Source organism: Neodiprion virginianus, chromosome 5 (assembly GCF_021901495.1).
Source record: "Neodiprion virginianus isolate iyNeoVirg1 chromosome 5, iyNeoVirg1.1, whole genome shotgun sequence".
NCBI classification, from domain to species: domain Eukaryota; kingdom Metazoa; phylum Arthropoda; class Insecta; order Hymenoptera; family Diprionidae; genus Neodiprion; species Neodiprion virginianus.
In genome coordinates, this window is record NC_060881.1 from 21,187,804 (window position 1) to 21,212,552 (window position 24,749).

The 24,749-nt window shown below is 40.0% G+C and overlaps 1 protein-coding gene across 3 annotated transcripts in view; it reads right to left on the reverse strand.

Annotated features, from left to right (window-relative positions):
• LOC124304838 (nuclear receptor subfamily 4 group A member 2) overlaps positions 1–24,379 on the reverse strand; it is a 39,325-nt gene extending 14,946 nt beyond the window's left edge. For 2 of the 3 annotated variants that reach the window (XM_046763535.1, XM_046763534.1), the window contains exon 1: positions 22,916–24,379. In XM_046763535.1, coding sequence (XP_046619491.1) covers positions 22,916–23,201 — 286 coding nt within the window. In that variant the 5' untranslated portion in view covers positions 23,202–24,379. The remainder of the gene's footprint in view (positions 1–22,915) is intronic. The other variant, XM_046763536.1, reaches the window with a different exon arrangement.
• Between the last annotated feature and the right edge of the window lie 370 nt (positions 24,380–24,749).

The window sequence follows — 24,749 nt, forward strand, 5'->3', positions numbered from 1 at the left end:
GCTTTTTTCCCTTTTTCAACGCCCAGTTTTTGCGACTCGTACTACGCGGCTGTGCTGTCGGACGGGAGCCTCGGTAGCTTAAGTCTACTACATAATGTGGCCTACATAACCGCGACCACCTCTTTGGACAAAGACGGCGACATGTGGCTACCAGCACATCCAACAGCCTCGAGGCAAACACCGTCGAACTTAGCTCGGACTGATGCTTAACACACGGAAGATAAACGAAGAACGCGGAATGCATCGTAGAGACATTTTTTCGAACCTTACTATATTCCATAAGTTCGCGAATGTTTTACTGAGTCAAGTTTTCGGCTTGTCCTACTTCAAACGCAGAGGTAATATCAGGCACCCGTAACACCCTGGGAATTAATTGAACCGCGCAAAACGAAAGGAACGTTTGAAGAAAAGAATGATCGATAGGCGCAGCAGTCGGTCAACGTGCATGCATGCTCGTCGAGATCAGCTGGTTTGGTTCGACGGTAACTCGGAGGTGAACATAATTGACCTAGATTGAATAATAATTGAATAAGACCAGCGATTGATTTCACCTGAATTACCGGATCTCATCGAAAAGCTCAACGAAGAAATAAACAACTACTAATGCGATGTCTTCTGATTTAAAAAGTGACTTGAGGTCTTCCAAACATGTGTTATGTTAAACTCGAGTCAATTTAAATCATCTCTATTTATGTTGAGGCCACATAAAGTCCACTACGTCATATTCACAGGAGATTGTGAGAAGCAATCTTGGAATGACTTTGAATTGCTTCAAGTCACACTGTACAAAGACACATCATGCCTGCAATTTGCGAAGTGATGCGAAGACAGCGGAAGTTTAAACAATACTTGTCAAGTCTTAGGAATTCATGAGGTAATTTAAAGCGAAGACTGATAAGCCGTACCTTCGTCTTTGAAACAGGTTACAGACGAGTCAAATGGAGCACTACAGATGTTAAGACTCAACTTTTTCGTACACGCATCATCGCTATACATATACCTAGCTTTTTCAGATAGCACAGAGCGGTTCATCGCATATGTTGTAACTGGACAACAAAAAGGGTGCAAAGTCGCCCACACGTGTTCAGCGTGTAGAGTTATATGGTTACTCATTAACGCGTGTTCATCCTCATCTCGTCGCGTCGAGGCGATTCGAACCTGTTTAGGAGTCACCAGTTCGAACATTCATGTGGCCGACAAAAGAATCTTCAATTTTGCAATTGGGAATTCAAAATGTGAAAGTGGCTAACGATAAATCACATCTGAACTGGATTATTCTCTCGTTGCTTCGGGTCAGTAACACGTATATAAAAAAAGTAGAAGAGAACGTGCTAGCAGTTAAACTTCTCTTTTGTTACATTTGGTTGATTCGGGGTAAAAAATTTGATGAATAATGTGTTGGAAAATCCCGGTGCAAAATTTATTACCACGAGTGACTTTTAATTCGATTCTCATGTTTCAAACTATTTGTTAAGTAACATATTTTCAATAAACTATTGTATCTTTTTGATGCTAAAATCAAACTTCAGTTATACATTTTTCAAAGGATGTGGCGATATTGTTGTATAAGTGAGTATAACGTTGAAGTGAAATATATGAATTTTATAAGTATCGCCTTGTCATTTTATTCACCCTAACGAAATCAACTAGTATTATTAATCAGAGCATCTCACCGCAGCGCACGCTAACCCTTCCTAACGTCAACCCAAGCTAACGTCAACCCTTCGAGAACACACTCTATTATTCTGACACAGACCTTCTTTTTCGTCTAAAACAGTAATTCTTCAAACGTTTCTCTTTTTCCTGATTTTTTATATCCATATTTATGATTTATACTGACACTTCTAAACCACACTGTCGCATTGTGAATGATTTTTTTCATGTAGATCGGACTCGTAGCTTTGAAATTGTAACAAATCAATATTAGGGCAGTGTCATTTTGACCCAGAGTGTTCCCAATGATTGCAAAAATAGGTGTGTTATCGAGGGGTTAAGCTCGGCCCAGTGACGGTAAGTGGAGATCATCTTTCCGTAGATGATGCGCTGATCTGAACTTGCCGGAACGTGTTTGGGAGAACAACGGGCGCACAGATCACGCTGCGCCATCTAGCGGCAGATGAGTACACGATACATCAAAACTCGCGCGCTAATTAGCGGTAAACAGGACAATCATCGTATCGAAAGATTCGACTAAAAATCAGCTGTAATAACGTATATATTAATAGAGAACAGCACTGGTTGTCGGAATACGTAGCGTATGGTACAAGTGAAATATTTCCACATCGTTTGTAGGCAGCAATTGCCAGGAGGAAAAAAATTTCACGTTAAAACTAGAAAAACATACAAGTTCGAAACGATAACCGAGCTTTCACCGTTTAGTAGATTGTTGCATCTGTTTTTCCGATACTTCAAGGGTCCGAGTTAAAATTTAAAGATAAAACTGTGAGACGTACGTCGGGCGTGTGCGAGATTTACGTGGTGCAACGACGATGTCCGTCTGCGGTGATCGAGACAGAAATCGTGTTGCAATTAATGGGTCGCAATAACCCCCCGGGTCATACCTACGTGCCTTGGCTAACCATAACATTATGTGTATGCCAGCCAAATCTGATTACATTGTGAACCCGCGAGCGCGACGAGATAGGATACGATGTATCGGATAGGACGGAGAATGTTACCTTCGTTTCAATTTTTATTGTATTGTACTTGTCAGTTATATATTACGGCTACTTGATTTTGACACACCGCTGCTTACACTTATCCATACTTGCTTCGAAATTTGCCTCTGATCTACGTTCTAAAAGAAAAAAAAAAAAAAAAAAAAAATCCCGAACTTTTTTTACTTTTAATGAGCTTTCTTCGTATTTCAGAGAGAAAGGAGCGTTCCAAAAATTTCAATTCCAACTCTCTACTGTTCAATTACTTCCGTACGAAAGTTGTCCACTAGGAAAACTGTTTCAACCTGGAAACACAAAAGTAAATAAATAATACTTATATAATAATTTACGCGTATATAATTGTTCAAATATTTTACTATACCTAGTTGAATTCGTGAATACGTAACGGAATTTTAATTTACTTTTACCCAGTTTACAACAAAGCGAACTCCATGGGAATAAGTTTAGCTTTCGCAGTACTCGTTTCTTCTTGATTTGTGAGTCAATTAATAACAGTGAAAAAAAAACCGCGCGCGGGGTTTAATAACGTATGTATCCGTACGTACGTAATGTGTATGATACATTGTGGGGCGAAGGTATGAATGAATGAATGAATTGGTTTTTATTGCATATTGGCGTTTTACATTTGTAGTGTTTATGTGCGGCAGTGCCAGATAGCAGACTACCGTGTGTTTCATGGTTTGTCTTCTTGTGTTTTCTTAGGTAGCTTTTCAGCCTTTTATGTTTGTGATCACTGATCTCCTTAGTAGTGTAGGTATGTGCGGCGCGAAACAGGTTTGGTGGGTATTTAAACCCGCGTCAATTACTAACCGTGTGTATAAATGTATGTATTTAAATGTGTGCATGTGCATGAACATTATATGTGTGTGTAAACGTATAACGTATAACAACGGATAATGAAATCTATACGGCGATTATCGTACGTCATGAACAATCGATGATTATGAAGCACGTATTGTATACGTATAATGGGGCATTCCGTTCCAACTCAACCTACCGCGAAAATTGACATATTTGATTTGGCTGAAACTTGATTATTTTTATGCATTCTGCGAAGAAACGTTCCGTGAGTTTCAAACGTTTTTTTTTTCGACCCGTTCATAAGGGATGAATTTTCAAAAATTTGAATAGTTTTTTTTTTCAAATGCTGGTAAATTTTTGAAATATATGTCAATTCGATGTTTTTCTCTTCACTTCGTATGTTTTTAAATGGATATCTTGAAAATGTTGTGCAAAAAAATTTCGAAAGCTTTTTTTACTATAGTTTTTTCAATTTTAGGATCAATATTTTTTTTCTTAACTTTAATGCATCTATCGAGTTTTATTTAAAATTCTCCAAAATTTTACTGTTCATTCCCCTCAAGTTCAAGTTTCAAACCTAGCCTGGTAAAACGATATTCCGGTTTTATTTCGATTTTTTAAAATTGTGAAACTTTCTTTTTTTTTCAAAACTTGAAATATTGCTCTTAATGCCTAATACAATGTTTCATTAGACATATTAATAGTGAAAAGTTGCGAATTAAAGGAATCAGAAGTTGAGAAAATAATTAATCAGTATTTTGAACGAAATTTTTTATTCCTAATTTTTTTATTTTATTTACGTTGCCTTTAAATATTTTAAATATTACTTTTACTCGAGTTTGAAATCGATCTCAACGTTAAATACCAATATTTCTTTGGAATCACGCAATGGAATTTTCGAGTCCCTGTTATTGTTTCAGTTTTTGTATATCGAATATTAAGATAATTACTTGATTTAATATCATTCCCGTGAAATCCTTTTCTATAAGTTGCTATTGTGTAATAAATTGAAACAATCAAGTTTAAAAAAAAAACATTACAATATAAAAATTCAATAATAACATTAATAAAAACGATTGTAATATTTTGTTTCATTCCATTTTAAATAATCACATTAAAAAATATTCGATTTGAAAAAAACATGCGAGTTTATGGATATTTCAAAAAGTTATGAGCGTTTGAAAAAAATTGTCAAAATTTTCGATAATTCATATCTGATGGACGGTTTGACGAAAAAATTGGAGAGATAGCCAAGTTTCGGCCAAAATAAAAATGTCGACTATTTTTAAGTTGGCACAGAATGCCCTATATATATGTGTGTGTTATATTGAATCGTGAATATATATACACAATACCGATCGATACACAACATCCCATAACAACACGTCTGTTATAGGATTTATTTCGCTTCGTCACACGCTCTCTATAAGTATACTTATACACATATAATATAAGGTATACTATGTGCATTTGATATCATATATAGGCGGGTTAACTGATTAATTGCCGATGTTATCGATATTCCAGCTGTATACACTCGCGATCAATCGATTCCAATCGGTCGATCTCTCATCGTCGATAAGCTTCTTAACTTCGGTTCAATTAGGCTTAAACCTCTCCCAGTGATCACCGCCTTAAGCTCGTATTACAACACCGTGATAAATCAGGCTTGGCGCCTGCACTAACCGTGCAACATATATTTGAAAATGTTGTCATTTCATGTTACGGATCGCATTTATTTTGACTGCCAGTTTTATTTTAATTTCACATCTTCAATTTTTTGTCAAACATTTATCGCTTATTATAACTCACCTCGTTCTCTCTTTTTTTTTTTTTATAGATGATGTCGTTATGTAGTCACTTGAAAGTGGCTATATTCCAACGGTTTATTAGGCGAACGAGTTCTGATTCAATACTGTTACATGATTTTTTTTCATTTACCCTAATTTATTATTAATCGTCTGCTGATATTAGCTGTCAATTTTTTTTCTTCCGCTCCGACGCTATTTCTATATCTGCATAATTAATTCACAAAATTTCCTCACCACCGGTTCGTAATATATTATTACATTGTAAAAATGGATTGAATACAAAAATAGAATGAGGAACAAAAAATTACAATCATAATGAAAAACAGACTGAAGATTAAGGCTAAATTTTACGGTACGAAAAAAATTTTAATTGCCAACTATTTATCGTTTACGTGCGAATACGAACCCACTTCGTGCATATGTGCCTGGAATTTTACACGCGTATATGGATGTCAAGGGCATTAGGAAGGCCCACCGGAATATACTTATAATACATGTATTACATATACTATGTATATACCGGTGCATATATATACACTTAAATCAAGCATGTTCCAATTTGTGAAAAATCTTCAATTCACGACGACCTTGACATAATATAAATCGATATTACCGTAGGCTGAAAAAAAAAAAAATTAAACACAGAGACTGAGAGAAATTCCAAATAAATAAGAAAATAAAAAGGGAAGAAAAAAAAATGCCGAGTACGTGGAGTAACTAATCAGACTCTTATTTGTTCGATCACAATAGCCCATTTGATTCGTAAAGAACCGTTGTTCGGATAGATGTAGGCATAAATAGAAAAAGAAATGGAACAAACCCAACGAGCAAAGAAACAAATGATACAAATTTCGAACGACCAGGTTCGATTCAATTTTTGTTCCTTGTTTCTCGTAGCACAACTCTAATTAATTAGCACATTTCACAATAAATTGTATGGTATACCTAATCGCTTTTCCACTGCAATTCGGTAAAATTATTCACTCACTTGTTCCGTTCTCGTAAATTTTCTTTATATTTACACACAGTAATTTCATACTTTTGAAACGTAATTTTTTCGTCAACTAAGAAAAACGGGATTCTTCTTCATATTTGGTCCCCTTTCGTTTTACGGATTTCTTTTCGAAGTCATGTACCAACGTAAATTTATACACGTATAAGTACGTATGCATGTAGCTCGACGTAAATCAGATGATGTAAGACAAATCCTGCATATGAAGGGATTTGCGTGATACACGCAATGTGTGTCTGTAGTTACAATATTTTATTATTTATCATTGGTGGGTTAGACGAGCATCATATGTATATGTATATAATCATGCTAGTTACATTCGAATTAGTGACGTTCCTCGATTGTCACTGATCGACCCCCCCCCCCCGGTTATCCCTCCACAATTTATATTTATGGTATATCCGTTACACTGGGCTGTAACAGGAACTAATGTTTCGCCTACAACTAAACTATCATATTTAAGTAAGCAGTATTCTCTCTCTCTCTCCCTATTATTATTTATTTTATGTTATAAATCTTTGTATTGTATTGTATATCGGGACAATCTCTCAAAACTTGAAAATGAACCGCGCATGCGCCAAATAATTCAATCTCATTGGTCGGCGAAATCTTCCCGCGGCGATATCGTTGTCTGCGATGCAGGTGCGCCAACGTACGCAAAATGTGTACGTTTGAATTTTCAAAGAGCATAAGCATTAAATTCCGACCGTTCGTTGAAGAATCAACTTTCCGGCTCAATGACAAATACTTCCCAAACCTTTCCGAGTCACTACCTCAATTATTTAAGATGCTAACCTCGAAAATTCGTATCAACTACATCGCCGCCAGAATCAGTTTGACAGCTGAAACTCGGGATGGCCAGCCTGCACGAACAGCCGATAAAACTCGCGCATACGCAGTTGATTTTCAAGTTTCAAGAGATTTTCCCGGTATATATATATATAGTTATGTATTATTCATGTTATCTTATTTGCTGCCTCTAGCCTCTACTTTCCGATTCTGTTATTCTCTACGGTCGGTTAAATACTAATAAAGCTTATTTGGTAGTTTGGCAACACGCTGTTATATTTGATTAATTTTTTTGCAATAAATGTCATTATCTATCTATCTCTCTCCATTTCCAGGTTACCGTGTAAGGAACGTGTTCGTATCTATCTGTCTGTCTTTCTCGGAAAAGCATCAACTGCTATTCGTACTCTCTATTAGTTTGAGGACAAGAATCTGTTTGACGGTATTCCGTACGTTTTTCGGATGCTTATGTTGATAAGTTTTTTGCCTCAAAATTTTTTCACTCGATCTTTTAGGCGCTCGTTCGTAAAATTATGTGCGGTCGTGTGTGTGTGTGTGTATAATCTACATTATTCACCGATCGACGGCGCAGAGACGTGTAAAACCACGCGTCGAAGTCTCCGCCGCGAGAACAGAAACGGTGCATCTGCAAAATGTAGGTGTATAAAACCACATTATGTATACTCGCATCTCTAAGCTTGTAATAATCTTCGCATCATTACGTGTGTAAGGATATATATGAAAACGTCCGTGTGTGTACATCGAATTGGAAATTTTATTACACTACTACTAGTCAGTTTCGTTAATCATATGATATACCTGACCATTTTTTTTACAAAATTCATCGAGTTTTTTTTCTTATTTTTTTTTTTTTTTTTTTTATTTCACATACTCGCTGTTTCGCGAAAGACTAGTTTTATAGCGACGAATGAAAAATGGGCTACACGAGTCATAAATACATGAACAATTTCGTTGATGTTCATCGTCAGAGAATTACTATAGCAGGCAAAAGAAACGAAAAAACGATGGAGAAAATCCGATTTTTAGAGATAAATTAATAAACGTATTTATAGATAAATTAAATAGCGTTTAATAACTATTGAGAATATCGCAAATCAATCTGTTAACCACAGTTTTCTTTCTTTTTCCTTTCTTTTTTTGAATCGAGAAGGATTTGTTTCACTGGAAGAGGATATAAAAGAGAAAAAAAATTCATAATCGTCTCGCCATATTTGGCACGGTGCAAATCGATATAATTCTGAAACATTATCTGGACAAATTTTGTCCCTCTCACTCCCTCTCTTTGTTTTCTGTGTACGGGTATAATTAAGAGGTGCAGAAATTAACGGCACATGGTAATAGGTACCGATTAATGGAGAACGCGTCAATACATTTACCCAATATCTGAACGGTCGCGAACCGTCGTCTCGTGAGGGAAAGGATTTCTAGCTTTTGACGGGGTCATCATTATCATCGACGCTGCGTTCGCTGCAGCTATTACACAGTTATATACATATGGACTGGTATTTGTGATTCGCCTTTCCCCGCGTAACTCATAATCAGCCACACCGCGATTATCAACACGTAGGTATAAGGTGCCTAACCGCTTATTACATAAGTCGCAGATCATCGGAGATAATTGGAAGAAAAAAAAAAAAAATTATTCCTGTCTCCCTTTTTATTCAATTCTTTTTTTTTAACATTGAATTTTTCGTCATCCAGATTCATTTCTAACGCCCGAATTTATTATTGCGTATAATTATAGAGACCTCGTTTCATTTCATTGATCATTTTAATTCTGCGAACCTATTTTTAACCCATACTCTTCCCCTCGTGTAAAATATACATCTATCTACAGACTCGAGGCTGTTGTAGACTTCTTTACTCGTTTCACGTTAATTTTTTGCTTTTTTTTTTTTTTATTTTCTTTATTTCGAAATATATTTTGCATACTGAACTGGTTCAACAGTATTAAAAAACAAGGGTTGCATTTGTGAAGTCTCTCTTTTCGGCTGTACAGTGAATAGTTAATTAACATTCTCCGTCACTGTGCGCTATACATACCTATATGAAAATATAGGTATACGCCTATTTGTATGACCGAAGACCGCGCCGAAAGAATGATCGCATATGAGATACTGATCAAGGCCAATCGAATTCGCACACCTACAGAGACAAACATATGCATACCTCAATACTAATACACAACTATTAAGAACCCGAGTTAATATATATACATGTATACACGCAAACGCACACATTGATTATCGAACATGTACCTAAAGCTAGGAGACATTCTTAATTATGCACATATCAACGTACATATATATTAGTACCGATGGAATTTTTTTTTTTTTCTTTTGATCCCGATTTTTTTTTTCACCCTTTTCAGACCTCGTTCAGTAAGCTGATTTCTGTTCAATTTCAAAATATGAAAAAGTACATGAAATTACGTATTAGGCAATTTTTTCTGGTTTTCAAAATGTACTCATTTCACTGCAACACTCTGATTAAAATCGATTTCGAAGTTGCAGATCTTTGACGCCATAGTTACCATCCAACATATTTTCAAGAAATTGATATAATTTTGACGAGAAGCCGATCGGCGGAATCAAAATCCAAAAATGTCATACTTTCTCTGAAAAGAGAAAACCACTGTATAATAAGAATCGACAGAGTGAGGTCTGTGAATCTCAACCATTTACCGTGAAATAGTCAAGATCTCAGGAAGTGAATGGATTTTTTTTTTCTGTTTTATAATCTGATCCTAAACATTTCTGTCGACAAGAGGTTTTTTTACACAGAAAAACGAAGAAAATAAAAAATTAATAGCGGCGACGGATCCGCCCTCTGGAAGCTATTCAGCGGATCGGCAGCGACGCGTCGCGACGCTACGATGAAACGACGACAATCCTAACCTACCACCTTCACTTCGGTATTATACATATGTACATATGCATGAATGTGTACAAAACGTGTGGAATTTTATACAACTTATGTACCCACGTGTGTATAACCCATGCCTGCGTATATGTACCTCTGAAGCACCGTGTATAGTGGATTGCCTCGATTAACGCTCGGCTCTCCTCGCCTGGTGCTGCCGCTGTTGCCAGCAGCTACTGCTGGTTCAGGCCTAGCCTGTCCTGTCCTCAGCTAGCCGATGGTATTCTAGGACTTTTAGCCTGTTCCAGCCTCGCTACCGCCTTGCAGCGCTTTCGACTCGAGGTGAACGAGGTCGACTCCATGATCTATGATCGATTTATATGTGTGTATATGTATATATGTACGCACAACTCGCCTCGTGCAGAGACTCCACCTCCGCCTCCAAACGCGACACAAAATATCCGTACATTAAAAACCAGTATTTTACTATGTAATATTTATAAATCATGTACCCCAGGACACGTTTTTTACGCCATAAACAAGTATCCTCATCGCGCCTTGTACGGTTACATTGTGCAGTTTTATTTTACTTACTTCTTAGTTGCCGCGATAATGGGTAGAAAAAATTTTTCTTGAAAAGATAGAAATAAAAAAAAAAAAAAAAACGTTTCAACATTGCAAGAATCGGATAATTTTTTGATGTGACGGTGGAAGAATCGTGTCGTTTGATACATGTGTCAGGATGAAAGCTGTGAAAAAAAAGATAAAGAAAAAGAAGAGAAAAGTTGGAAATCATACGCGCGACCTTGATTCACCTCCGACTGAGGTATTACCCGATATCGAATCATCAGTATGCGGAGATGTGGGCGCGGTGTGTATGGCCGGCCAAGCGGGTGGCCTCAACTTAGTCCCGCGGCACGCGGTCGGTCGGTCCTCACAACTGGTATAGTGGTGACCCAAAGAGGATCTTGGAACCACCGCCGCATTGGAGAAAAGCCCGATCTGGCCCGCGGCGTTGTCTGGCATGAGAATTATGCATGAGTTGGACAGAAGATGAAATACCGTATTGAATCGAAATCGAATTTTTAGTTTGGCGACAAGGCGTAAATTCAGCGTCCACTTCGTGGCCGTTGTCAAGTCGAATCCAACGAGTCCCGAATCGTTAAAATCGGTTAAGCCGTTTCCAAAATATCGCCGTTCGAATTTTGCGAGCAGCGCGAATCGGCACGGGCGAGCGAACGAAACAACAGAGAATAGCGAGTGAACGCCTCGCGCTAGCGGCAAAATCCAAACTTCGATATCTTGGGAACGGCTAAACCGATTTTAACGATCCAGGAGTCGTTGGGTTCGTACTGACGTCAGCTATACGTGGATGGACAAAAAGAGGTGCAGATGTGGCGCTGTGTTGAATACGCTGCTGGCTCGAACGAGTGAGAGCTGAGTCCGTGTGAAATCAACGATAAGTTTTATATGGAAGTCGTTCTCCCACGATCTCTTCTTCCTCTTCTTTCCTTATTTCTTCGCGATCGATGCCCGCGCAGCGACGCGGTACGCGGTTCGCATGCTAGCGCATCGCGGAGTCTAATTCCGCCCCCTGAATACTAACGACCTGTTGTACAATATTGTGGAAATCTTTTTCGGCGCGGGCGACATGCCCTGAAAGAACTGATTTAGTAAGAACGGGGTCTAATCCCTTGCGTCAATAGCGCACCCGTGTCAGCGCATCGCGACAATGCAGTACGATTAATGGATCGGTCAAAGCTTGAAGGGATTTCGAGATTTGGAATGCTGGTACACCGCCACCTATATTTGCGAATAAGTTTTCTACAATCTTTATCGTCGGTACCGTTTCTGCGGCTGCAGCGTTCTTGACAGAAATTATAATTATTGCCGTTAAAAGAAGAAAAAAAATAAAAATCACACACACACACATATATATATATATATAAGCTGATATTATAATTAATATATATATATATATATATATATATATATATATATATATATGTATATATGTATATTATATACATGCGTGTGTATGTGTAAGTAGACATGTATGTAATAAAATAGCCTCTGAGCTAGACGGGGTATTACGTAATTCCTGCGACGAGGTGATCTGGGACTAAATACATGCATACTAAACGTATACATAAACTGCTGTATGCGAATAAAATATAGCCGAGGATGAATAACATGAATAAAAAAAAGGAAGAAAATAAAAAGAAAAAAAGAAATAACACACGTTGCGCGAAATGAATTATGCTAAATGGTTCCCCTGGTTAGAGTCACAAGAGTAAGAGATCCAGACGGGCATCTGTAATCACTGCGTTTAACTGCCGCGGCCAAAAAGGCTCGGTAAGTATTGCACAAACAAAACTAAAATATCGATCGGGCATAATTATTAGTGCCGTTGATCAACTGGCTTTTAAACGGCGCTAAACTCGCTCATATAAACTCCTCCTGCGCATCCAAACAGTTTGTACATACCTATGTTATACCCTTACGCAATGCTTTCTGAAACGGCTTATCCTAAACCCGATCCAGTAACGACCTGAGGTACTTCCCGATCTCGCGAGCTCTCACTATACTGTCCAATAATTTATCTTCGGTTTTTTCACGTCTTTTCTTTCCGATTGGCTTGATACAACAGGTACTCATGTAACGGTCTTTTATTGCAGTGCAGAATCAGGAAGTATGTAAAAAAGATAGCATCAAAACATAAATTTATAGTACAACAGGTTTTCTGTGTAAATTACAATTTCCATAATATAGAAATCGGTTTAGTTAAACCATTGATCTCTATACTGACTGGATAGCTGACTAGCGTCCTCGGCCTGAGTTGGTCAGAAGCAGACGAAATCTACACCAGCGCTTCAGTAGCCGCAATGGAACTAAAGAATCACGTGGTTCACTGCGTATGTCATTGGCTAAAATCGTAGAACCATGTGACTAAATCTGTTTCTGATAGGTTATCACCTACGTGACCCGTTAGTTTAACTTCGGGTATCGCAGCGGTTTTTGGGTCTTCTAATCGACACAAGTTGCCGTGATCAATCTAAGATCAGTGGGTGAAACCCTTTTCAACGATAATAGAGCAAAAGATGGTCACGCGATTACTAATCCAGGGGAAAAGACAACATGGCCGTCACGTTAGCACACTTCGTATTGATTCTGACTATAAAATCGATTCCACAATTAATCAGTGATCGAGCGCAGTACCATTAGCGACTAAAATCGTCGTATAAATAGATTTGTTGCAATTTTACGTTCCCCGGGAGCTTAAGAGCTGAGAAATCACTCTTGTAACTACGAAGATTTAACGCTTGAAATTTTCCGACGCAACTCTGAATTCAGAACGAGAAGACTAAAACGGAAATTCAGTCAATCATACCGCTTATCATTCGTGCAGCTGGGTACGCATGAGCGAAACGCTATGAAAATATTACAAGCAGTATCAAAAGCTGTTGCAAATAAAAAGCACCCTTATTTTGACCTTGATTCTCTGCATAATGGGGTTCGCAACGTTACGCATCGGTATTACAGTGATTAGGCTGAAAATATTGGTGACTCTCAACCACCTCGATCGTTTTCTCCTGCACTGAGAAGAGTAGTAATTACATACCTACTCCACGGAATAGAGTTAGACCAGTGGCGATGGTTTATGACTGAAGAGGATTAGTGTGTGTCAACAAGAATACCGTCACCCAGCCATCGCCATTCGGTGTACAGGGTGTTCATTTTACAAACAGGTTTCATATGCAAGTATTTCGGAAATTTTATCAGCAGTCTTGGAGTGAGGGAAGTTTTTTTTACAAAAGTTCTGTTGCTTCATCGCTTTTAGCGAAACAAGATTGGATTCTTCCACTAGCTTGTCTCTCGATCACTGATTACATAAATTGTTTAACAGTGGAATTAACGCGCGGAAAATTTCGCAACTTAAGTATACTCGTCAATCAAGCTTAAATCGAAGGAAAACTAACAGCTTAATTGTTTTTGGCATGGTTTTATTGAGTCTGAAATAACGTTCGGTAAGCGAGAGGCCCCGGAGTCGATCATGTAGACAACACTTATTTCAAAGTGCATAACGTGTCAACACCGACCATATTGTTTTATTTCAAACAGTTGAAATTTGTTCTTACGTAGTTACTTGTGCATTAAGCAGGGAATAATTGATTATAAATTTTAAAAATTTTACCCTATTCAATTCGAAAAAGCTATTCAAAGGAATCAGCGTAGCTATAATGTTTCTTTTTTTCAGTTCCAATTTCATCGGCCGTTGAACATTTGACATAAGAAATGATTATAAAGTACAATTTCCTCCTGTTTCCATCTGTTTTAACTTTCAAATAAAAATATTGAAACAAAAGATTACATTGGTGAAATCGCAACTATATTGATTGAAAATTGAATATACAAGTTGACGAGAGTATAATACAGAAATATATCAGAAGTATACGTACAAGGTGTGCAATAATTGGTTGAAGGCCGATATTCGGGATGTATACTTATACACTATTCCTACACACATTTAGCATATCGCCTTGAAGTGTCCGCGTCCGCGATTTAACCGATAATGGTAATTTGCGAATTGCAAAAAAATGCGAATCGTGCAGTAGTGTATATAAATCTTTTTATTTATATTAGAATTTATATTAGAATTAATGAGATGTTATTTTTTTCGAAGTTTTGGATTATTTTTTCGATCTATTGAATATTCTCTACGTAACGAGGATCCTTGACGATAAAAAGTTGAAGTAAAGAATTCAAACAAGGAAGGAGTGCGAAAGAAAACGAAAAAATTTATCATACGTCATACACAACGTTACAATAATTTCTTTAATCCTTCTCACGCTCTCATTTTTTCATGCATCTTTCTTCCTCGCGCTGTAGGTATCACGCGTCGCAATTTCGATTCTTGGTTTAAAGTTTTTTTTAAATTTTTTGGAAATCCGATTTTACGCAATACGCGTAATCATATGTATTCAAATCTGGCACCGATCCATCAGATATTATACATTCCTTTTTCTTAACACTTTTTTTTACATATTTTAGACATAAGTACGGAATGTCCGTAGTGATGTGAAATCTTCGGTTATATATATGTGGGCTATAATCTCTGCCCAACACTCGAGCCCGATTTTATGCAATCGGCCTCATTTCAATCTTCGTAAAATATTTCCAACTTCATCGAATTTCTATCCTCTCCTTATTCGGATTTAACAACGAAGAAGAAAGGGTGGACTTCACATCGCAGTCGATAGACATGAGAACTTGCGCATGTCTACATGTAAGCAAGCTTAAATGTATGATAATCTCGTTCTAACGTTATCTTCTTGCGAAATTTTTACGTCTACTTCCTGTGGATATACCAAACATAGATCTGCACGCGCGTACTTACACAGGCATGATAATAATAGCATTCTTTGACATATTATGAGCTTCTAACTTTTCATTCGCGCATCTAAAGCACGTTCAATCGATCCATGTATCTGATCATAATACCGTGTGAAATCGCCACAAACATGGGCAAATATTATTACCGTTATACTTATAACGTGCGACAGTTTTTTATCACTCGCAGAATGAGAATATAAATGTATACGCTGCTGTAGCTTTCAAATCTCCCACGCGTCAAAACTCGGGGGTTTGAAAAGTGCCAACTACCGGTGGCGTCTCGCGGCTCGAACCTCCCTTAATTGCCGCAAACACTCAAGCGCCGCGCACGTTTCGCAATTCAAGTCGCTCTGACTCTGCAGTTCCTCAGATTTTGGATTTCACCTATCCTGCATTTTCTAATCACAGATATGACCTGTTCCCGATTTTATTCCATAAAATATGCACAGAGACTCAAACCTGGAATAAAATATGTATTAACATTATTGTTAATGATTTTCGCCATGTTATTTTCATCATTTTTTTTCTCGTTTCTCTGTTGCTCAATACTGTTGAAGAGTTGCAATATGGCTGAAAATTTTTCTTGCGCGCAATTTTCGCTTCCTGGTTTCTTAAGCCAAAAATTACCGTACCCACAATAAACCCTTTTTATTTAAATCTCACTTCTATTATCCATCTAAAACTTGTTTCGGTTGTTGTTTCCCTGAGCAATGTTGGTGCGGATGGGTTGATGGGTCGGTTATACAAGTACGGAACACCCCCTTTAAGTTGACCTTGCCCGCTGAACGTCCCGCGCTCCGCGTGATGCGCAACGGGCCATCCTTCCCTGACCCGGGGCGTTTCACATAACCAACGTGATAACGTTCGTGACGTCACACTAGTGTCGGTAACGTCACGGCAATGCCGCAGTTCCGTTTCATCGATCTATCACACAGCTGTGACCGTCTGCTAACGCCGACCCGATGAGAAAAGGCAGGAACGGTAGCAGCTGGCGATGGGAACAGACGATGAAATTTAATTCGCATGCAGACAAGTTTTGAATTGATGACGGATCCAATTTTTTTAATAAAAATTCAAGTAAAATAATTTCGGCGAATGTTGTGTTAAGTAATGTTTAATTTTTCTTTATCTTCTTCACGATTCTTTAGAATTGCGTCGTACCAAAATTCCAGTGAATTACATTTTTTCGTCAATTTAGCCTATAGCTTTGCGATTTTTGAACATTGCAATAATGGAACTTAACCTAATATAACCTAACTCAACTAAAAACAAGTAAATTCTATATACGTTTGCCGGACGAAGTATTAGCAAAAGTCCAGCCAATTCTAAGTGATTTTCGAGTTTTCGCAATATTTCCACGATCCAGAATTGTCTGGATTTGCCTAGCGGGTCAAAAAACAAACGACTATATCCTTCAACCATTTTTAAGACGTCTCGAAGGCGTCTAAATGCGTCGGATTATACCAGTGATATCTTTAAGGGGTTATACGCAGTTAGAATTTTCAAAAAATCGTTTTTTTTTTTTTTGCATTTTCGGAATGTACATATATTTGAGTATATTCTCTGAAAATTTGAAGTCAATCCGATAAATATTTTCGGAGATTTACCTGAATTTGTAAGGCCACGTCAGAGCGTTAGAAAGTAGGGTCAGTAAGAACTGGACGAGCAGCTGCATGCATGAGGCGCGCTACCTGAGACCCTTTATTCTATTGTTTTCTTGTAGAATACGAGTATAATAGTCAGATATACTAAAGACTTGAAGGTCACGTGCAGTTATATTATAACCTAAAAAAAGTGTTTCGTCAGTCTAAATTGTACTGCTAAGTGGTAAAGTCGTGCGTTCAGTTTAAACTTACTAGTGAATTTTATTTAAACATTAAAAAAATGCCTCGAAGCTAGGGATCCTGCACAAGGTCCCTCTTATGGCCCTGGAATCGATGATACCATGTAAGTTTAAAAAAAAAAAATTTACCTATGTGTAAACTACTTCTGAAACTTTAAACGCGTTTATCTCAAAACTGTCATTTCAGAGTCGGTGAGCAAGATTTCTCAGAGATGGCTCAACTAATCGGGCTGAAATTTTGACACAATCTTTTTAGATATATTCTTCAGGTATTGAACGAAGGAATAAGATGTACAAAATTTTTTACTATTTTTTTTGGACAATTTAAAGCGAAAATTTTCATCGAAAACTAAAAATTTTTTTCAAATAGCCGCCATTTTGTTAAAAATGAAAATTTTGTTTATTCCTTCGTTCAATACCTGCATTTATCTATCCTTTAAAGGAATTCACCTTTTTTTTTATTTCAGATAATCCAAACCGACAAAATCGTGCTCACCGCCGAGCGCCTTTTTTTGGATGTCGTTCAGGACATCATCTGCAGAGGCGGTGCACATCAATATTTTGACACGAGTAATACAAAATTATATTCTTCAAAGTGTGCTCTTTCAGAATTACTATTACTTGTACTTAGTAAATAAAAGCTGTGTCCACAAAAAAATCGTAAAAAAACCTTATTTTTGAGCCTCGCAACTGCGTATAACCCCTTAAAGCATCTCGAATTTTGACTGGATGCATAAGACTCCTTGAAGACGTCTTGAAGAATTCTAAATAATTCGTACCGTCGTATCAAAAACCGAGTTCAGTACTTCGTTGACGAGCCAAACTCAGTGAAAGAAATAAAAACAAATAGAAGAATGAAAAGGGGCATGTGTATCGGTATTATCAAGCATCGTCTTAAGAGTAACAGCAGTAGTGGGTGTCGGTCACGGTCGGGTCTGCAGAAGTACTAGCCGCAAAGCGTCTTTGAGTTCTTTATTATGTTTGCACAGCTACTGATGCACCAACACAGCACATCTTTCTTATTATTATCTGTACATGCACGTGCATACTTGTACACGGGTACACCCACGTATACTACGCATAAACGGTGACGTCATGCGGCTTGCCCGGTGGCCAACTGACGTCACTCAACCGCAACGAGCTCTCCATTCATCCAAAAGTTTCGCACTTACATCTCCTGCGCACCTGGTGCTTATTATTATATGTTTATGTACGTACCTCGTTACGTATGCACGTTATACGTGAACTTATTTATCTATTTACAAAAAAAAAAAAAAAATAAGGATAGCGGGATAGAAAATTTCCAACACCTTATATAAAAACCATGATGCAATGCTTGTAGAAAAAAAACTTGTCAGAAAATTTGAATTACCAAGTTTTTTTTTTTTTATGTGACAACCTGATCGTTCGGTTCGAATTAGTGGTCAGGTTCCAACACAGGTAGGTACGTGTATTACATCTATATCTATGCATGTGTTACCACTTACGTATGAATTATTTTTGGTCATTTCAATTTTGGATCCAGGAATACATGTCCAGTCTCTCCGAGCATGTAAGTTCACTTCACTGTTTCTTTAAACGGAGGAAATAAAAAAGGGCGGTAAGTAAAGTAGAAATTAATTACACTTTCACTATTTTCGTTAGCTTACGGAGCAGAAAAACACGTGTCGAATACTAAAAATTGAAAAAATTTCTATCGTATATATATATATACAGATATTAGATACATACAAATATCTAGATACACATGTGATACTCAAGATGTAGGTACCACGGATTAATGTTTAGGTTTTCTTTCTTCTTTTTACTCAGGCTGAACACATAGGGTAGTCGAGTTATACGTGTAATTACACAGTTGCGACGCAAAATTATTCATCCGGTTTATATGAATATATCACGTATATTTACGTTACATATATATGTTTCACTCTCAATATCCATACGCGTATCCCATGGTTAAATACTATATTATACAGTACACTTGAGTAATTTCACTCGATCGTGTGCAATTGTGTATTAATTGTACGTGAATGTGTTTCTTTTTTTTTCATTTCACTGACCGTTCAATGTTTATCGTCCGAGATCAACGAGAGCTGATTTTTATTTTAAATTACCGATCGGAGGAAAGGATGAAAATTTCATACGAAAGATTAAAACACTACTGAACAGACTGCACTCTTTAAATATAAAAAGGAAACAACGGCACTATTGCGTTACGTCTCTGCGACGTAACAGCACAACGTGTTAAGCACCGTAACCGATCATAACCGCGGGAGAGTTTATAACGCGAATATAGCGACGAGGATCGGAGCCTGAGACGCCATCGACGACTGTTTGAATTTCTGACCGTGAGTCGATCGTTCCGAGGCTGAAAGACGAGAGTCAGTCGGTGGTCGTCGCCGTGTCGTCGTTGTGACGAAGCCGCACACGCGCGATCACAAACAAACACAGAGACGGCTGTGTGCTGCCAGAGGCTGGAGCGAGCGCGTGACGGTGTCATATGGAGGGACATGTAAGTGGGGTGTAGAACCTGCGCCCAACACCTACAACCGACCAGCAACCACCAATACCAGCCCAGGATCGACGGACGACGGGAAACGGACTGAAAATAGCGGCGTCCTTGGCGCCCGGTGACGTCTTTGGTTTCGGTCGATGCTGGCGGGGGCGGCTGCTCTGTGACGTCAAAGAATTTACGTGACGCCTCTTCTCGATTCCACGTGCGAACGAGTCGAGGGTGGAACGCCGCAGGCCGTTAAGTCGATACCCGAACAACACGCGCCAAAAAACGCAGTAAAGGCGTTGCGAAAACGTCTAGAGGGTCTTTACGAGTCGAAAAGACGTGAAACGATTACAGACTTGATAGCACATTACATTTTTATTATGCATCTCTGATTTATCTGAAGACGACCCAAGAAACGGCTTTCAAGCATACAAAGACTTGTGATGCATCTATGAGGTTGAAGCGTCTTCTTTTCTTATCGGTAAAAAAAACGTATTTTTGCAAGGATGCGGGGATGACTTCAAAGCGTCGAAGTCAGCTACACTTAAGGTCATTCGGACACTTGTGCCCGACGAATGAGAACGCGAGGAAAAAACGAGCATAAGTGAATAGCATGAAAGTGGAGAAAAGAAGAAACACGCGAAGTGAGATGATAATGTTATTGCCAAATATGAAATTTTAGTCGAGAGTTTTGAAATCACACCCTCGTAGATGGATTTTACAATAAAAGCAAGCGGAAGTCTTCCATCAACGTGATCATATAGTGACACCGGTACATACGAACATCTCAATATTAGATCGAGGCCCGTCGGCACTGAGCCAGAGGAGCTTTTCTTTATACACAGGCTGTCAAGGTGTACACATATGCATATACGTGCAGGTATATATATAAGCCTCTGTATTCACCGGTTGGATTTTTACCAATTCTGATTACTCATACCAGCTACAGTGCAGCGAACACAGCACAGGCTAAGTACCATGGCGCAAAAATTATCTGCGCATAAACGAAACTTTACACACCAGATGTGCGGTGAGCATTCAACGGGCAAAATTTCATTTGTTTAAAATTATCAGGATGTCAAAACTACTTTTTTCGATTCTCCGTGAGATTGGAGCGCAATTGACGATCGGTAACATAATGCGCGCGATCTTTCAGATTTCTCATTCATTATGCTAAATCTATTTTATTCGTGATTACAGTTACGATTACCACCTTTCGAAAAGGACTGTGGATTGTTGAGTATGTTCCTATCCTTAAGTTGCGTTAAAACTGGTTCACTGAAAGAAACTCGAAATCATTGATGCGAAATGACGTTCCTGATTTCCTGAAATACACTTTAATTCATCGATCACCATCGGTAGACGGTGGTTGCAAATGTAGGAAATAACTGATATTAATTTCCGGATAAAATGACCTGGTAGTCATGTTAAAATTCCACGTTGATTGATAGTTTCACTTTCGATTGTTATTATGAGCTCTTCAACTCTTCAGGATTAGAGAAGCGTCACTGGTTCCTGAATATGAAAATAGTTATAATTGCATGAAAATCGCTTCATTAATTATGCCAGTACCTATTAACGGGAGGATCTTGTAGTCGTAACAGCCATCCAAATAGTCGACTGAAGTGTTGACGGGGAAAAAAGGTTGGTATCGCGGATGGCACGTACCAGAAGGCGTGTAAAGAAACGTTTGGCGTTTGTGACCCGAGCTTGAGAGGCTGGATCGCAGTCGCGGATCGCGAGTTAGGCAGGTACTGTCTGTCTCCTCGCGAGTTAAGTGTGTATATATTTATAGTTGGGGTTGGAACAATGCAGTTGGCCTCTAGGAAGTTCTTTCCTGAGTTATACCAGCGCATTCGAGGTCCACCAGAGGCAGCTGTACCTCGACGCCTGATTACGCAACCTCGAATCTGCATACAACAGGGACAGTCGAAGCTCAGACTGATGGCGAAAAACCTTTCATGGTTCAATCACTCGGTATGTGATCAAGGATCAAGGATTCGGGACTAACAGAGTTGAGAGACCAGAGCACGGGGCGGTGGTTCGGGGAAAATGAATTTTTCACCCGTCTAGGTCTGGCTGCAGGCGTAATGACTAAAAAATGACACAGAACTACATGCGCTGTTGGGTATTCGGTACCAGCAGCGGTTACATCGTAACGACAATAGGAGCATGTGTCGATGGTGAAAATAGAGCGGTTTTAAAATAGATGAGCAACTGTGGAAACAGGTTTGGTGAAATGCATCTCACGTACTACCCACAACCCATCCGGCTAGCCGGACAATCACGAAATATTTATGTTGCGTTTAACGTCGATTAAATTATTCAGGCAATGGAAATGCAGATTCGCACCCCAGATCGCCGAAACACGGATCGAACCATCGCACCGATGATGACGAAACGTTCTTGTCACGCACCGGGTTAAATTGTAGTTCATCTAAGATTAGCGGGGACGGAGCGTGAAAGAAAGGCAGAGATTCGGTTCAAGTAGAAACGGCTTCGACTGTGTTATTATCACGCGGAAGGGCGGTGCTATTCATGACCTGCAACACCTTGCGACTAGGGACTTTAATCGTGATACGAATTCCGGTACCGAAACCAGTGATCATCGTCGGTACCACTTGCGAAATCGAACTTTATCGAATCCATCCCAGACCCACGATTACCGATTTCACGCTGGCAGATGGTTCTATCCAGCGTGCCGCGAATTCGGCATCAAGAGAAGAGTCGAAGCAATCGGGCTTTCGCTAACAGTAATACCAGAACCCAAATTAGTGTCTGGGAAAACGATTAGCGTAATCTGGACACCGAATCCCGACGACGCAATGGAGGGAAGGCAGACAACGCTTAGACGGCTGATAAATACGATCGTCTGGAAGTCTCACGGGCATGATGCATGGACCAGACGTGGACTCCAGAATTTTGCGAGAGCTCTTCATCAAGACGATGAAAGCTAATCGCGACCTGTTGAACACACCGTCGGCGAGTGGCAAGGCCCGTTCATGTTTCCAGCCCGTTAGGATACACGGCAGGATTGACTGGAGGCCAACCGGTGTCGAGCATTCCCTCCGCAATTTACGCAACTTAATCGCAATTGGCCGGCTTAAGTCACGGTTAGAGAGGGACGGACCCTTCGCCGGTGGATCCGCATGCTTAGACAGACTCTCTCTTCCTCGATCATACTGTACATATAGTCAGACTTACACTTCGTTCTGGACTCGAGACGCTGACCGAGGTGGGGCTCGAAGGACTCTAGATTCCGGTGATGATTGTCGTTGTTGTTGGAGTCAGCCGAGGCCGAGGATGCCGAGGGAGGTTCTCCGGTGTCGAAATTCCTGCGGACTGTCACCGAGGAGGATTGGGACGACAGGTACAAGCTGCAGATGTGGAGGTCCTGGGCTGACCCGGTGCAAGGCGTCGTAGTCTCCGTAGTCCCAGCACTCTCGACAGTACGCATCGCACAACTAACCCCTCTGTGGTTTTTTCTCATCAACTGAAGAGCCTGCTAGTTCACCTCTCATCGGCTTTCCACTGTCACCATCCCCAAGCAGCCGGACACAACCGCCGGGGCCGGGGGACTCGAGAAAGTCCTTTGCTCCTTCGACGGTTTGTTATGACGGAAGACCTCTCCTTCTCGCTCTCTCTCTTTCTCTCTCTCTCTCTCTCTCTTTCTCTCTTTCTCTCTCTCTCGCTTTCTCTCCTTCTCTCTCTTTATTTACATTTGTACAACACACTGTACATTAATTAACCCACTTCAATATCTCCTCAACGCAGACCCTCCCTTGCAGTACAGATGACGGGCATTATTGCCACTGAGGTATAAATCAGCTGAGACACCTAATCCTCATCCGTGAAGTCAGTTGGATAATCATCAGGTCGTGAAGCGAACGAACGTGAGAAGGGAATGACTCTGTTACGAGCGGGAAAAAGCATCCCATCAGTAGTCCTGATCCAGGGGTTAATTAGACGACACGAGATCCATGAAATGACTATACTTGCAAGTCAAGGTGTGCAGGTAATCAGCATACTACATGTCAGTGTTAATATAACGTTGGAATGATTTTCGAAGATGATCCACAGGTTTGTGCAGAGCCAGGATTTCCCAGAGGGCGTCTTACTAACGACCATCAGGTAAGTATCATAATGCTTGTTCGCTTTTCGACTTGTGCAGTGGTATTTTAAAGTGATATGTCAGTGACCAATCTCATTGTGACGAACCTGGAAGCGACGGCCGGTGAACATCGGTCCCGAGAAACTTCCCACTTGCCGATGGTGATACCGTGGGTCGCAGAAGCCGTAGCTGACCGTTACTGGGGTAGCGCATGCAGGGGCTGGTCACTTAAACACCCACTGCACTGATCACGTCACCCTCCGAATGCCCTGAGCCACGTGTTCGCCAGTGTAGAACCGAGCGACTTCTATCTGATTCCTTGAAGTGAACCGATTCCGCGGCACGAACACTGACTACGGGTCGCGGTTCCGAAACGCGGCTGCTCCCCAGTGAGCGGGCAGAACCTGCTGGTGCTCGGATCTCGGTGCTGGACCGAGAGGCAGAGGGGAAATGAACGCAGAGGGAGAGACAGCCTCCCGAGGCGGGATCGAGTCTAGGCGTCTTGGACAGGCAGTCGTGCTAGTCGTCCGTTCGAAAAGCCGGCCACCGCGTAACTGACTCCGGGCTCGGCGGTGGTGCCCGCTATATTAAAACCGTACTGTGTGTAGCCTGGCGAACGGCACTTCGTGACGTCACTCCCGGCGGCTACGTCACACCCACCGCGGGCCGGATCGATGGACCGGCGCTGGGCACCGCTTCCACTCGCCAGCGCACGTGACGCGCTACCAGTTGCGTCATCACCTGCCACGTCACACCCGACTGAGACGCTGACACCCCGACACACCGGCGGAAGCGAGACCGATGATCGACGTCAGGGCTACCCAGGGCCACCTGGGCTGCCGCCCGTTGCGTTGGTCCGGGACTCCGCCGCGTTCCATTCATGATCGACGCGCCATCAATCGGAAAATCGGGGATGGTGCGCTCGAG